The sequence below is a fragment of the Antedon bifida genome, chromosome 6 (assembly GCF_963402885.1).
Source record: "Antedon bifida chromosome 6, ecAntBifi1.1, whole genome shotgun sequence".
Taxonomy (NCBI): domain Eukaryota; kingdom Metazoa; phylum Echinodermata; class Crinoidea; order Comatulida; family Antedonidae; genus Antedon; species Antedon bifida.
In genome coordinates this window covers 17,708,170-17,723,415 of record NC_136231.1, presented here as the reverse complement: position 1 = coordinate 17,723,415, position 15,246 = coordinate 17,708,170, and the positions used below count along the sequence as shown (strand labels likewise).

Sequence of the window (15,246 nt, the reverse complement as noted above, 5' to 3'; positions counted from 1 at the left end):
CCTAACTACGTCATTGTTGGCGGAATAATATTCTTCAATCATCTCAAAACTCTCCGACTCGTCTGACCTTATTATTAGTATTTTTGCCTTTATTTTCTTTTTGCAAGTGTTCGCACATTTATGTATAGGCCTATATGATTTTTTAATTTTAAGTTTAAACACGTCCTCCGACTTAAAACGAAGTTTGAACTGCAAGTGTGTATCACCGCTTAAAATAAAAAAGTCCATAGGTCAATAGGCGTTGTTAGGCTCAATGTTGTTGAGAGAGATTTTTCGTGAATCGTAAAAAGGGATCGCAGCTGACTCATGGCAAACTAAAAATGTTACACCGTTAAATTGGTATCAGAATGGTCCTTTGTTTGTTACAGTAAACTTGAACATCTGTAGAAGATGGGGAATTGCCTAACAGGACAATCTGCTGATGATTTGTCGCTTTTACACAATGATTCTAATGTAGAACATGATCGGTTAGGCCCCCCTCCGCCTTACCAGGTGAGTTTACCAGATTATATTCACAGAGCAAAAACTCTCACATCATCAGCTGACTTTCTTTGTTTATTGGCCTACAAAATCTATGTGTTCTGGCCTAATGTTTGTTGGTGTGTTACTCACTTAACGCCTTTGTTTATGTACTACTAGGATAGGGCATAGTGATGTAGCCTAGTACTTAGTAGGCTCACATAGGCACTAAATATGTATTTTTTTTAATCACATTCAGTTCACAGACTTTATTAATATTTATGTAAATTGATTTAGGCATAGGCCTATATTTGCCCTTGATTTGTTGTTTTTTCAAGCCAGTATTATTAATATTAAGCCTAGACCTAATTAGGCCTCTCTAATATTTAATCAAACTTGGACCTAGTTAATCCTATACCGACGTAAATCTATCATTTAGTCCAAATCCATTACATTTACACCACAGTAAAAAAAACCCACTCTTTTTATAATTATGCATTTTTAAATTGTTTACAAAATTTATTGAAATGTTTTATTATATTGATATAGGCCTATTGCAAATATGCACCCGAGTATTGATACAATATTATTTATGTATTTTCAATAGAATACTGTATGCTAAATTGCTAAATATTCTAATTAAATTTGTTTAAAAAGGCAAGCTATTTACAAACTTTATTTGTTCATCTTCATGAATGAAGATTAATTTCCTAAAGATGAAATATTGAATCATAATAGCTTGCCTCCTCTGTTCAGAGATTATTTTAAAATAATCATACAAAATGTATACCTAAACATTACAGTAATTGATATATTTCTTTGTTGAATATGATAAAATATTAAAACTGGTTTAAAAATGTAAACAAATGGATGGTTTCAACAAGGAAGTCGGAGAATCAAGGACGCAAATAAAACATTTACAAAAACTTGTTTCATTTTCAAAATAATTAATTTAGTTTCAATAAATTAAGACATTGTCTGTTGATTGTGCAAACTACTGTACCTGATGTTATTGAACAAATGCAATTGTATTCATGTTTACATATTGGAAACACCTGGGGTATTAAAAATATTGTACAAATGTAGAGAAGTAAAGACATACAGATTGAATGAAAGTAGGACTAACAACAAATCTGTAATTTGTTTTTGTCTACTGTATTTTTGCTGACCTTGTTGACTAGCTAATTTCACTCCATAACAAAATCATTTCTGATGAGCTTTCTCTTTATTTATAACTTTGTTGTATTGAGCTGATATGACTTGAAAAATTATTAAAATAAAGTATACAGGTATTCCAAGTACTTGTAAAATTTAATAAGATAACTAATTTACTAAGTGCAGTAAAGTTTAATATTTATATTTGTATTTGAAGGTCAACATCTATTATTGAGTTGTTAAACATATTGACTGATGATGATCATAGATAAATATCAAAACGTCGCATCATGGGTTCCCTCTAATTGTTATATACTGTTATATAACACGGAATATTGTTAGTTGCCTCTCTTTTCATCTTATTTTCTGTCAAGGTCCAGATATAATATTGTTGTTATTATTATATTTAAAATGATAAAAGTTCAATAAATTCCAATGTGCTTGATTAAACACCATACACAAAATATTTATTGATTGTTTCAAGGTTTAACCTTTCAATATATGTTTTGCGTGTGGTGTGACATTTTATTCCACACCGTGTCATAAAGATAATAATATATTAATGATTCTTTGAATCATTATAATCATTATTATTGATCAATTCTTGGTTGATTGATGATGGCCCAACCACTTTTTTTTTGTAGTTATACTGTATCATTACGATATTATGTGATTAAAAATCACAATTATTATTCAAAAAATGTTTTAAACTTGAATACTAAATTAATACTAAATACCAGATTTTTTGGAAAACCAGTCTTAGGCCAGCCCCAGGGTGACATTGTGAGTAGAGAAACATGACTAGAAAAATATGCCCACAGTCTGTGTTCAGTTTGTTTAAATGCACATGGCATTTTCTGACAAAGAACAGTATTCTTTGTTTTTTAAACCATATTTATCATCAATTGATTTATTTTTCAAAGAAGTTAGCAGGTCAATTAACACAATTAATAGAATTGCCAGGTAAAATAACAATACAATTCTACCAGGAAATCTCTTTGTTTTTCGTATGAATGTCTTCAAAGCATTTTCCATATTCCTTTGTTTTAAAAACACTAGTTTCTTCCTCCCCTGAGACAAAATGTACTTTCTTTTGTTCCTTGGTAATTCAGATAAGAAGCTAGACATTACTATCACACTGACCAGCAAATATTACTATTACATAATTTGATACAGTTTTCAGGACATAAGCAATTAGCCAAAATTAAGGATGCCGCTAACCAAATACATAATGTAATTTATAGTGGTAGTACAGCATTTAAAGTTACATATTAAAATATATTAAAATATATTTCCGGTATTGAGAACAGATTGTGTAAACCCTTCCATTCTCAAACCCTTGATCGATTTAAAAAATATTTTCATTATACTATTTTTTCTCTCTCCCACGAAGAGAAGACTTTAGAGGCTACCCATTAAAAATTGACAAAAGGCAGGCAAAAACAGAAGTCGCGGAACAACTGGTTGCCAATAGAATTATTTCCGATTGGAACAAATTACCAGAAGATTCTGCAAAAACTGTGGAATCCTTCAAAGGAAAATTGAGGGCCCTTCCTCAAGGACTACAGGGCCTATCAACCAAGTAACTATTTATAGATTTTCACCTTAACCATTTAATGATTCAGACTTGTATTTATTTTTTATAGGAACAGGCTCCAGTTTATCACCCGACTCCTGGGCAGCGAAGAACAGTGAGCCAACTAACGGAAGAGGAACAGGTTAAAATTGCCAAACGAATGGGCCTAATTCAACACCTTCCCACAGGCAAATATGATACCAATAAAAAAGTTAGAGAGTAAGTCACAGTGACAATTTCTATAAAATGGTTGATATGGCTGAGTACATCAAAATCAGAGCCTGTGTTATAATATTCCAGTCACTGTTCCTTGATTTGACCATGGAGTTATAAAATTAGATTAGATCTAATTTTATAACTCCATGATTTGACCATGGAGAAAAAAGATTCTCCTTAATTTTACATAACACTACAAATGTCAGTTTCTGCCATCAATGGGACAACCAATCACATTTTTATTAGTCTTGCTATAAAATTTAATTTATGTTATAATGTTTGTGACTCAAGTTTATGGCATACATACAGTATTATGTCTTCCCTCTTATACAGATCTTTAAAAAGAACAAGTAAATTGACGGTGTGTCAAAATGCATGGCTTTTGTAACAGGTGCACAGGGTGTCAAATGATAACTGTAGTATGTAGAGTATGAAATCTAATCTAAAAGATAAAAGAAGATATTTTTCAATATTCTAAACAAAGTTGGCCAAATTTTATTTTAAATTTACTGGCAATGCACCAACAAGCCCTCTCCTTGATTGGCCCCTTTAGAAGTTTTACTGCTTCTATATAAATTGAATTGTCAATCTCTTTACTAATTTGTTGTGTCATACAACATTTACATTTGTACACCAATATTAATAAGATGCTTTATCAAATTATTCACCAAGATAATTGTTTTATTAAACTTAATGAAAAGTGGAAATACAAGCTAATTATTATTATATAACCAACCATGACCTAACAAAGTCATCTGGAATGATTTTTAGTATTAACGCCACAATGCTTACAAAATAGATTGTTGTTAATCAAAGAACAGTCCAGAACTCAATTTATAAACGTACTAAAATATACATTTTTGTTGCGCCTAACTTATAAAGAAATCGAGAAATCATACCATCATTATGCAGTAAAAAAATCCTTCAAACATTCACTTAATTTAATTTCGGGACCTTCTTTATTAGTGTCCGATTTAAAAATAAGGTTGGCAGGAAATTTCCCGGCCCTGCCCAATATAATCAAATTTCTGAAAAATGCAATGAACATACAGTTAAGTGTAATTGTAAGCATTACATCTGAAACATGAACCATTGTGGATGTTGAATCATACAGTACCATCAATAATAATTAATGTCTTCCTTGGCCGATGTCCCAACTGCTTTATTAATTAATTCCAGGATAAAATGTTCTTGTAGCCTTTAAGATCTTACTTTCATTTTTTGTCCTCAAGCGCATGTTTCTTTATAGAGCATTTTACCATACAGTTAAATAGTAGATTGTTGAATTGGAAAATGTACAATTGTTAATCACTTCTTAGGCCATGCTTTAGACACTGCCTCACACAATTTTTTTCTTTGTATTGGATATTGATACAATGATATGGATTACATGTGATTTTTACAGAAACTTTCCCTTTATAACATTGTTATTATCATGATATTTCCTTATATGAATAAAATGTTCAAACGATTAAAATGTTTCAGTATTGCTGGCTAGTTTAGAGTTTTTCTTCCCGTTAACACAATAGCATAATTATTAAACTTTAACTTTTTTTTTAAATGTATTAGGGTCTACTGTCTGTATAAAACATTTTAATAGATAGCGTAATCATAGAGCGATAAAACACACATTACTTTAGTTGTAAATATAAGATTCGTTGAGTACTTTTTCAATTTTCAATTTAAATTTTTACTCAACAGAACGTCAATCGAATAGAAAACGTTGACAATGCAAGCTTTTTCGTTAAGAACAATCTCAACGCTCAAAATACTTTGTTAAATAAGTATGATAATTGCTCTATGGTGTCGGGAAGAGTATGATTATCTCTAGTTTCTTAAAATGTATTAGGGTGTTCTTGGACTATACCAGGTCCATTATACTTTTTTTTGTAAATATCTCTTGTGATAACAGCTAATTGTAAGGGTAACCAGGTATTAGCAAAATCACTGTTACTTTGTGTATTCCACTGATAATAAGATATTTATAACAATTTTTCATTTTCTTTTAGGTGTGTTATATGTATGATAGATTTCCAGATTGGTGATCCTGTACGCTTCTTGCCATGTATGCATACGTACCACGTAAAGTGTATAGACGATTGGTTAATGCGTTCTTTCACATGTCCTTCGTGTATGGAACCAGTAGATGCTGCATTATTGATGTCATATGATGATTCAGCGAATACTTAAGAACAAATATATTAGAAGACTGTTTCCAGCAATTGCACAACAACTCAAACCTTTAATACTAAAGAAGTTTATTTAATAGCAAGAAAATAAAAATAGAAAAGAGATTTATTGGAGAATATATCTGGAAAATGGTGTTATCTGCTATGAACTAAAGAAGAAACATTTCTTGCACATCAACTTATAGAATACAAACTAAACCTTGTGATTATGTGCATTATAGCATTCAATGCTATTTTGTAAACAAAAAAACTATGTAAAGATATCAAAGTTACGTTATGTGTGCACGCTAGTTTGTATTGTGAATCATTGTTTAGTTCGTTCTTAATTATTTTCATTTCAACCATGTTACTTGACAAGATTTTATGGACACATTTAATTATTCAGAAATAAAAAGAAACGTTTATGTTGTTTGCCATGGTCATAATGGTTTTGGAGAATATGATGGGGTCTCAAAGTCTTTCAATTATAATCTTTATAACAGGGACTTTTAGGCACCAGATAGTATGAAGCAATGAACATAGCAATCGCACTTTGCTCTATGCTTATGTATTTACCCTTGCTTTTGGTGTGGAAGTAACATTGTCCATACCCACTTCTCTACATTGCTTCTACTCTGTTCTTTAACACCAAATGCATACAGGTACTAACACACTTGTTTCTTCACTGAATCCAATGTGGAATTATCAATAAGCAATTATACTGTCCTTTATTACTCGGTATATATCTGAAACTTTTAACGATCAATTAAATTATACCTTTGTCCTGCATACAGTATTTTAGAAAGATATTGGAATTACACCATGAATATTGGTCATATTAATATTAACATGACAACATATCTCTGCTGCTTATTGTGGTACAGTATACATCCTGGTTTTGTTCAAGGGCCTATTCTAGAACAAAATAGAGAGCCACCTTTTAAAGCGCTTGCATTTAGATGCACAATACACATATAGTTCAAAAGATTATAAGTTGAAAAGAATAATGAAGCCATTGTACAACTATCTGCAAGGTTTTTAAATTGGTTAAATTTTACCTTTTGTAGATTTAAGTTGGTTATAAATTATTGATGTATGTTATAGTGATTTAAAAAAAAAATTCTTTTTAATATAATTAACTTGTTAAAATTGTAATAACAGAATTTCAACAGACTAAGAATATCATTAGGTGTTGTAAGTTTTTACACACTTGGGAAGTCACCTGTGTATGCGCCATCATGCCCTAACCCAGTAGCATAACACACTAGGGATAGTTGCATTGGGGATGTTGATCTGGGCCCCATAAGCTCTGGGGCCCTGGGTTTAGCCAGTGAGCACTCATAGCCATTACCCACTACCTAACCTAACTACACATTTCAGTATAGTAAATTTCATTATATATTTTTCTTTTGCAATTTCAACTTCCCCTTATCCTATTGTTAGCCTGTAAGGTTTAAAAATCTATGTCTTTGCTGTTTCTACTTCTGGATGCATGTCAAACAAAGCATACATACGTCATAGGCCAGGTTGTACAGTAGAATGCATTTGCTTTTTCTATTTCTGGGATGATGTATGTCAACAATACATGCGTATGTCATAGTCTAGATTGTAAAGTGCTTTATGGTGCAAAAACTAGGTTTTCAGTAGAAAGAATAATAAAGTCATCAGCAGGTTTGACCTGCTCTAGGCAATGTTTATTTTACATACCACATACATAGATTCTAGAAAATAATGAAATATATGGCCTTTAATGTTGTTATATACTCACTATTTCCATCAAATTAGAAGGAGAAAAGGGTCTGGTACATTTTGTTAACATTTCTAGAATTTATGTATTGTGATATGCAATGATATACAGATATTGACTGTGCTGGTAGCTGCACTATATAGTAGCAATAAGTTATTAAATAGTAATATGTTGTTGCTTGTCATACAAACCAGGTGTTTTTTAGGGATTTTTGGTTGGTTTTACAGTATTATTGTTTTGGATATTTAACATAAAACGAGAAAGCCAGAAAGAAAGAGCTTTTGTGCAACACTAACTTTTCCTCAGTACAAATGCATAATGTCTGGGAATTCACAAAGAAATTCAATGGGAGTAGAGTACCTTAGAAAATGTATTTATTGTGCCTACCGTATGTAACCAACAGTGTAGACATCAGGCATGAATTTAAGCTTATAGATTGTGAGTGAAGGAGAGGGTCTATTGCCTTGAGTGTAAACAATTTACCTTTTAATGATGAAAACAAGTTTGTCAGAGAAACTATTGTCTTGATCAATTGCTATTACAGCTGTAAACAAATGTAGTTACCTGGTTTGTGTTACAAGGAATGATTGATATGATTTGTAATGCATGTGCATGGCATTAATATCAAGGTTGCACTTAAAACAGATTTGATATAATAATAATGAAAAGTAAAGAAAGCTTTAGATATTTATTTTATTGTCATTTTTCTCCCAAGTTGTTATTGGCAACAGAAACATAGGGTCAACAAAATTGTAGGGAATTTAGTAAAATGTGACATTGTCATGTATATTTGATTTTCTGTTGGTGCAAGAAAAAGGGTGACCCCTTAATAGAGGTCGTCCCTTTAATAGAGTCGTCCATCTTTAGATGATTTATTTATTTTAATAATTTTTCGTCACAAATACATCATTGTTAAATTATGAAATGAAACACTGACTATAAGTACAGGGATTTTGTTGAAAAATGGGCAAAATTATTAACATAATGTACTTTGTTTTGGTAACATTTCAATAGTATGTGTATGTACAGAAATTTATCTTGAATATATACATCAGAATGAGAGAATAAAAGATAACCATTTCCATACTTGGTATTATAGGTCTGTTTAATTTATGAATACTCACTGTAATAATTGATTCCACTCAATCGCAAATTGATTGTGGAGGCTTAGTTACACCTGGGTAAGTTGGCTTCATGGACTGATTATTGCTATCTTTGGTGGGTAGATCACCAACTTATATGGCCGACTTCTGTCGTAAACGACCATGTCAATTAGTTTAATGCACCTTTGGCTGGTCCTTACATTGACCAAGGGCGCTTCTCTCGTCCAGTGCCCACCTTAACCAGAGGAGAGGCACAAGTCTGGGGCAGATACTAGATGCAGGGGCTGCAAAAAGTCAGCAGTGCTGATTTCAAATGTCTAATGGGACCCCAGCTGGTCTACCATCCAAACTCTAACCGGGCCCAACGTTGCTTAACTTCGGTGATCTGACGAGAACCAGTGTTTCAACATGGTAAGGCTGTACCTGGGTAAATAACTAAGCATGAATGCATTGTAAGAAAATAGTACAAATAACACCTGCCTGGTATGATTTTTTTATTTCAATACAAATTTACAAAGAATGGCAATGTGTTAAGAAATACATACAATTGTAAATTGACATGGTTAGATATTAAAGTTGTTCCTTTTAGATTCTGATTTGCATTCATGATTAAAAGATTACAATAGCTACAACATACTATATCAACTTTACAAATAAAATACCATAATATATCAAGTAGGTACAATGTCTGATGTATACAGTAAAAGGGTTGGTGTCTATACGTGTACAAATACATACATAATGTTAGACTTGCCTCAAGTCCGTATTCATTGTCCTTTTTTTTTATTTATTTGTTTTTATCTCGATTTTTGTCTGAAACCAAGTTCAAGTAGTATACATATGGAACGCCAAATGTGCCAAAATATTGATCTTTTTACTAATATTAAGACAAAACTCCGTCTGGAACCCAGACTAACATGATGCATGATACATCTTTACAAACATTGTACACCTGAAACCTGTGATTCAGTTTACGGCAATGGATATTTCATTTATAATAACATCTGATTAAATTCATATCAAATATTCATAATACTGTACTTTGATTAATTGAACATGAATTGTACGAGTCATTATAAGTATAATTTCACATACACGCAAGTATTTTAAAAATAAATCAAAGCATTATATACACAGTCATGTTTTCTAAAGGCAATACATATCATATAAGCTCACAAAAAATTAACACATTTTTTATAGGCTTTATAATATGCAATCCCACATTTTCAGTGCCTGCTTTAACACATCCTTCAGAAAGTTCTGAGTGTGTTATTTATATTTTGTAGAGATAAGTTCTATTGCAGTAGATTGAGGCTGCTCTCTACCAAGTACACAGTTTTGTATTGTTCTTTACTTTTTAGTACGTTCCTAAATGCACATTTAATCATAAAATTACTAAAAAAAGTCTTATTATTGGGCTAGATTGGGGCCAGTATGAGGTGGCAGAGTACATGTTTGTGTTTCACCACCTCCACCCTCACCCACCCCAACAAAGCTTGTATACTTTATATTAATATATGCATTTAAAACTTCTTTACCACATTTTAAGGTCTCACCACAGTCCTATAGATAGTGGCACTGATTTTTACCAATAGGAAAAAATACTGGCAATATGACAGGACCCTAGAATTGGTAAGCAAGCATATTAACCAGAGCGCCACTAAGCACTGAATGTTTCTATTTGAGTGCAACTTATTGTCTTTATTGCACAAGTTGTTTTATTGTAAACGTGTACAATTCTTCATTCAACTTCTTTACTTTTTGAAGCTCTTGATTGTTTTCCGCTGGCAACTGGGAATAAACATTATCATTCTGAAAGATAACCAAATACATAATGTTTAACATTCAGTTTTATCTATTGAATTAATCAAACATAGCAATCAATTGCTATAAATTTATCAAAAACAAAAAGAATAAATATTTTACTTCACCTTTTTAACTAACTCTACCAAAGGTTCAATTGGATCCTATAAAAAAACCAAACAATTCCGTATTATTATATCAAACACATATAAACATAAAGTAGAGCCCCTTCTTTGGGACACCCCTATTCAGGGGACACTTTGTCATAAAGAGAACAAGGGGAAATATATATTTTAACTACAGACAACTGATATACAGGGAAAACCTATTGAGGAGACATATTTTTGGTTCCAAAGTTGTCTTCTTACTAGAGGTTCTAAAAAAATGTTGTTTGCTAGATTTGGTTTTACATCTAGGCTATATCTACCTCGTTATTTCTTTTATTTGCATCAGGTGTCAGATGATAATTACCCTTGAAACATCTATTAAGCGCTTAGAGGCTTTGTGCATTAAGCGCTATATAAGATCGACGTATTATTATTATGTTTTAATTTCAAATTGAAACAAACGGCGACAAACAAAATAGTTTTGATGACATTATGAAACTGAAATCTTGGTCTTACTGTGTAGTTTGTTGAAGTAAATGAATGCCTTGTCCTAATTTCAACAGACTCTCTTGAAGTTTGGTTTCCGACCTTTGACCCTGTAGCAGGAACATGAACATGTCGTTTGAATGGTTTGATGGGAAGTCCTGATTTGTTTAAAGCACTGAACATTTTCCTAGGTGGCACCTTGATTACAGCATTTGATACAGGCCCTGTGAAATAAATAAATGAAAATAGGACACTTAATGAGAGTTCAATTCTTAAATTCATTTTTCATTTCGTCAATTAAAAACATGATAATACAATACAAATAAACATAACCAAACCCATGATGGTGACATGATTAAACAAAAGCACACTTAATTGCTGTACAAATTTACTCTACCGTCACAGGTGACATCAGAACTTTTCTTAGAATCATGTGATAAAATAGATTAACAATAATGAAAAATTACAGAAAAAAAGTAATAATTATTTGTACATAATAGTTGTTCCATCAATTTGTATTCTTACTTTCACTGTTGTTGGATTATCATGAGTTTTAAACAAAATATATGTTTATTCCGATTTTAAAGTTGGGAGATATGCTTTGGCATCGCAGCAGGATACAGGGGATAACACTAGGGGCTTGCAGCCTCCTCTCTTGAAAGCTATATATTGATATCTATTTTTGACAGATTATAAATGTTATATGTTAGCGCTCCCATGTTTAAACAAATCCTGGATCCTCTCCTGGGATAGATGATATACACCAGGGCTTATATATTTTGGGGAGCTTTTATTTCGAGACAGTAGACGAAGGAGTAACCAACCAAATATAGCCCTCAAATGCAAAGGGAATGGTGTGTACTGGGCTTATACGCATAGATTATCGCCTCCTTCCGTCTACAGTCCTAAAGCTCTGTCAACACTATCAAACTAGTTTGACACAAAAAGTGTGATGTGCCCAAACATTGTAGTGATATGCTTAAATATGGTAGTGATATGACATCATCATGTCCATATGTGGGCACATCACATATTTTGTCACATAAAGTTTGATAGTGTAGACAGAGCTTTAAACAAACATTTTTTATTAACTGACATCTTCAAGTCATTATAGATACAGAACTTACCTTTATGCTTTAGTGTACGCACACACTGTCTACTTGAAACATCCCATATGCGTGCTGTGTTGTCATGACTACCCGACACAAGTCTACTGCCATCCATTGATACTGATAAACATGTTACTTTATTGCTAACAAAAATAATTAAATTGTTAATTTCATAATCTTGATATGTAATAACATTTGACAGGGACAAGAGGACACTGTTATGCCTCAGTAATTATTATTCTTTTTCAAATATATCTCTATTCACAGTTGTATGAATTTGCTACAAACAAAGAACAAGACCAGTGCCAGATTTTTAACTAACCTATGACCTTTGAATATGTCAGGTGTTTCCTGTTTATTGTCTGAATCTATTTTACAAGGCTGTAAGATAAAGCATGTAGACATTAAACAATCAAAATAATTAATATTTAATCCATTTTAATACATTTTCAATTAGAATGAATTATACTTGTATAGCATTTCCATATATACTGCTATACTACATGTACCGCCTTTATACAAATACATGTTCTAGTCAGTAGTGGCAGACCTAGGATTTTGAAATCGGAAAAGTAGGGGGTTACCCCGGTATGCTGGTCCATTCATCCCCTGTCATTGTGGACAGACAAATAGGCACCGTTTGGTGGCAGCACTCGACACGAAGAGACCCTTAGGGGAGAAGAAAGTTGTGGTATGTTTCGTCCACACCTGTGCGCAATTCAGCACAGTAGTGCAAGTTGCAGGCTACCCCCCATTTACATTACCAGGGCCTAAAATGAGTGCTGAACTTAATGTAATCTTTTTTGCAGTTGTATTTGCCAAATACTTGCAAGTTAATGCCATTATTTTTACTCTTGCAGTATATTACTATTTTTATATAGTTGAAGTTGATGATTTCATGCAAAAAGATGTAGGTGGATACTATGCAAGCCACTATTTGAGATGATGACCTATGACCTATGCATATAAATGTGCCTGACATCATCTGGACCTATAATATAATCTCAATTGACTAGTTTTTGATTTCAAATAAAAAAAATGAGATAACAGAATAATTACGTTACTAAAAAGATTTAGTTGCAAAATGTTTCCGTCAGCACCACCAACAAACAAACGATACTCTGCAGAATCCATGACGACAGAATGTAGAGGGACATCAAACACAAAGTTTTGCAACAGTTCTCCAGACGCCATGTCCCATAACTAAATATAAATTAAAACTCACTAAAACTTGTTTGCTCTCATTTTATATTATTATTATTATCCTACAATTGGATACAACAGAGTTTTAAATTTTGTAAAGCCAGACAGAAAAATGTTATTTCTTTTTCAATGTTTTAAAAGCGAAAAGAGCCTTGTGGTTGTAGCGCTTTAGAGACCATTTATTTTGGTCAAGCGCTATACAAAAGATAATTATTATTATCATTATATTACCTACCTACCTACCTACCTGGATTTCAAGACTTAAAACATTAATGCTTCTGGGCCCTTCTTCACCAGAACATATTCTTTGATTCATATGGGCTGTATTTTAACAGGTGGTTAGACCAGTGCTTTTTTAGTGGGGTTTTAAATTGTGTGTACACACAGTACTTACTTTACATGTTTGATCAAGTGAGGTTGAGACCACTCTTGAATGGGGAAAACCAGTTCCGCAGTAAACATCAGTTATTGGTAGAGAGTGCTGTGACCAGATATGCAATGGTTCTATAGATTGCTGGTAAGTATTACTTTTTTGTAATAGACTATTGTAAAGAAGAAACAAGAAAAAAATTAAAATTATTATTATAATTAAAAGCATGGTAGGGTGTATTTTATTTTATTTTTACAGTACACCACAGCTAATTTTTGAAATTTGACATTGTGCAAGAAATTGTGCATAACATTTACTAAATGATAAATTGTATATATGAATATATATATATAAATCCAAAGGCAAATTACTGAAAAAATGACAATGCTGTGGTTATCAGTGGCTGGATCTCAATGGAGATACAAAAAAAAAAATGCGAAAAGCTAAATCAAAATGATAAAGTAAAACAGCCAGAAAAGTTAGCAGAGCTTTCGGGCAACACTAGCCCTTCATCAGTGCAAGTGAAGGAATTTGGATAACGTCATATATATATATATATGGATTCCAGAATGTATTTGTTTTTTATGTATTGTATGGACAGATGTCTGAATGTTGAATTGAAGTTTAAAACCTGCAAACCTTGCCATTGACCATACTATGATAATGTTGTCTTCACCACCGGATACAAAATGGCTGCCATCGTCAGTAAAAGACAGGCACGTTACTTTCTGGTAGTGTCTTGAAACAACGGCTAATAAATTCCCAGTTGAAAACTAAGATTTAATGAAAAAATGCAAATATTTTGAATAAAAACACAACATATTAAGATTTGTATTAAGTATTAAAGTGCATTACACCATTTTTTACATGACCAAAATGCGATTTATATTTGCATGCTACCATGAAAATACAATATAATGATAAAAAAATTATTAATATTTTTATCATACAAAATTTAATCGAAATATATTATTATTACCTGCCATATATATATCTTTTCGGAAATCGCTGCGACACAATAACTTCCATCAGGTGACACTGTCAGACAATTTACAACTCCCGGGCAAATCATCTTTACTTGTTGTTGTTCCTAAAATTAATGTATTAATTTATAATTATAATATCAATTAATAAATGAATACATTTTTACAGTAAAATAATGTAATGTTTATAAATTACATTTTTTTAAACAAATTTGTCATGGCATTGATTAAAAAAAGTCATGGCCTAGAATCAGTTCATATTATTTTATATCCATTTTAAATTATAGTCTCATCATGATTATAATAGGGACGAAACGACCAATTAGGAATACACTATCCTTTGCACAACTGTGAGTACTGGTTGATTTCCCAGACACACGTCACAGAAGGCCTGGCGACTCACCCTTTTGTGTAGAGACCACAAGTTTAGAACAGACTTGCTAGGTGAAGCAGACAACAGATAATCTCTACCAACAAAATTAAGACTCTTTGAAGTACTTATTCCACCTGAGTATGACTTTAACACAGTTCCTGAATTCAAATCCCAAACACAAGTATTCCACATTTGTCCAGACAAATCGCATGTCAAAACAACTTCTATGGGGGCAGCCATTTTTTAAAAAACTATAAAAAAAGAGGGCGCTACTCACGTTTTCACAATGATCAGCAGGGACATGTTTGAAATAAAGGGAGGCGGTAAGCACAACAGTATGAAAAACAAAATAGTTTAATTTCATATCTTTATTAAAAATATTAATCAT

At 32.1% G+C, this 15,246-nt stretch overlaps 2 protein-coding genes across 2 annotated transcripts; one reads left to right on the top strand and one right to left on the bottom strand.

The window, feature by feature from the left end:
- The first annotated feature begins 26 nt into the window (after positions 1 to 26).
- On the top strand, positions 27 to 8,407 carry LOC144844297 (RING finger protein 11-like). Its single transcript, XM_078701138.1, has 3 exons — positions 27 to 492; positions 3,261 to 3,409; positions 5,416 to 8,407. The coding sequence occupies exons 1-3, from the start codon at positions 391 to 393 to the stop codon at positions 5,594 to 5,596; spliced, it is 432 nt and encodes a 143-aa protein (XP_078557264.1). The 5' UTR covers positions 27 to 390; the 3' UTR covers positions 5,597 to 8,407.
- Positions 8,408 to 8,916: 509 nt separating this feature from the next.
- Positions 8,917 to 15,208, bottom strand: LOC144844511 (WD repeat-containing protein 18-like). Its single transcript, XM_078701450.1, has 10 exons — positions 14,889 to 15,208; positions 14,482 to 14,592; positions 14,142 to 14,275; positions 13,527 to 13,674; positions 12,989 to 13,132; positions 12,252 to 12,310; positions 11,948 to 12,072; positions 10,851 to 11,044; positions 10,356 to 10,391; positions 8,917 to 10,236 (listed from the first exon to the last, which is right to left on the bottom strand). The coding sequence occupies exons 1-10, from the start codon at positions 15,096 to 15,098 to the stop codon at positions 10,126 to 10,128; spliced, it is 1,272 nt and encodes a 423-aa protein (XP_078557576.1). The 5' UTR covers positions 15,099 to 15,208; the 3' UTR covers positions 8,917 to 10,125.
- Between the last annotated feature and the right edge of the window lie 38 nt (positions 15,209 to 15,246).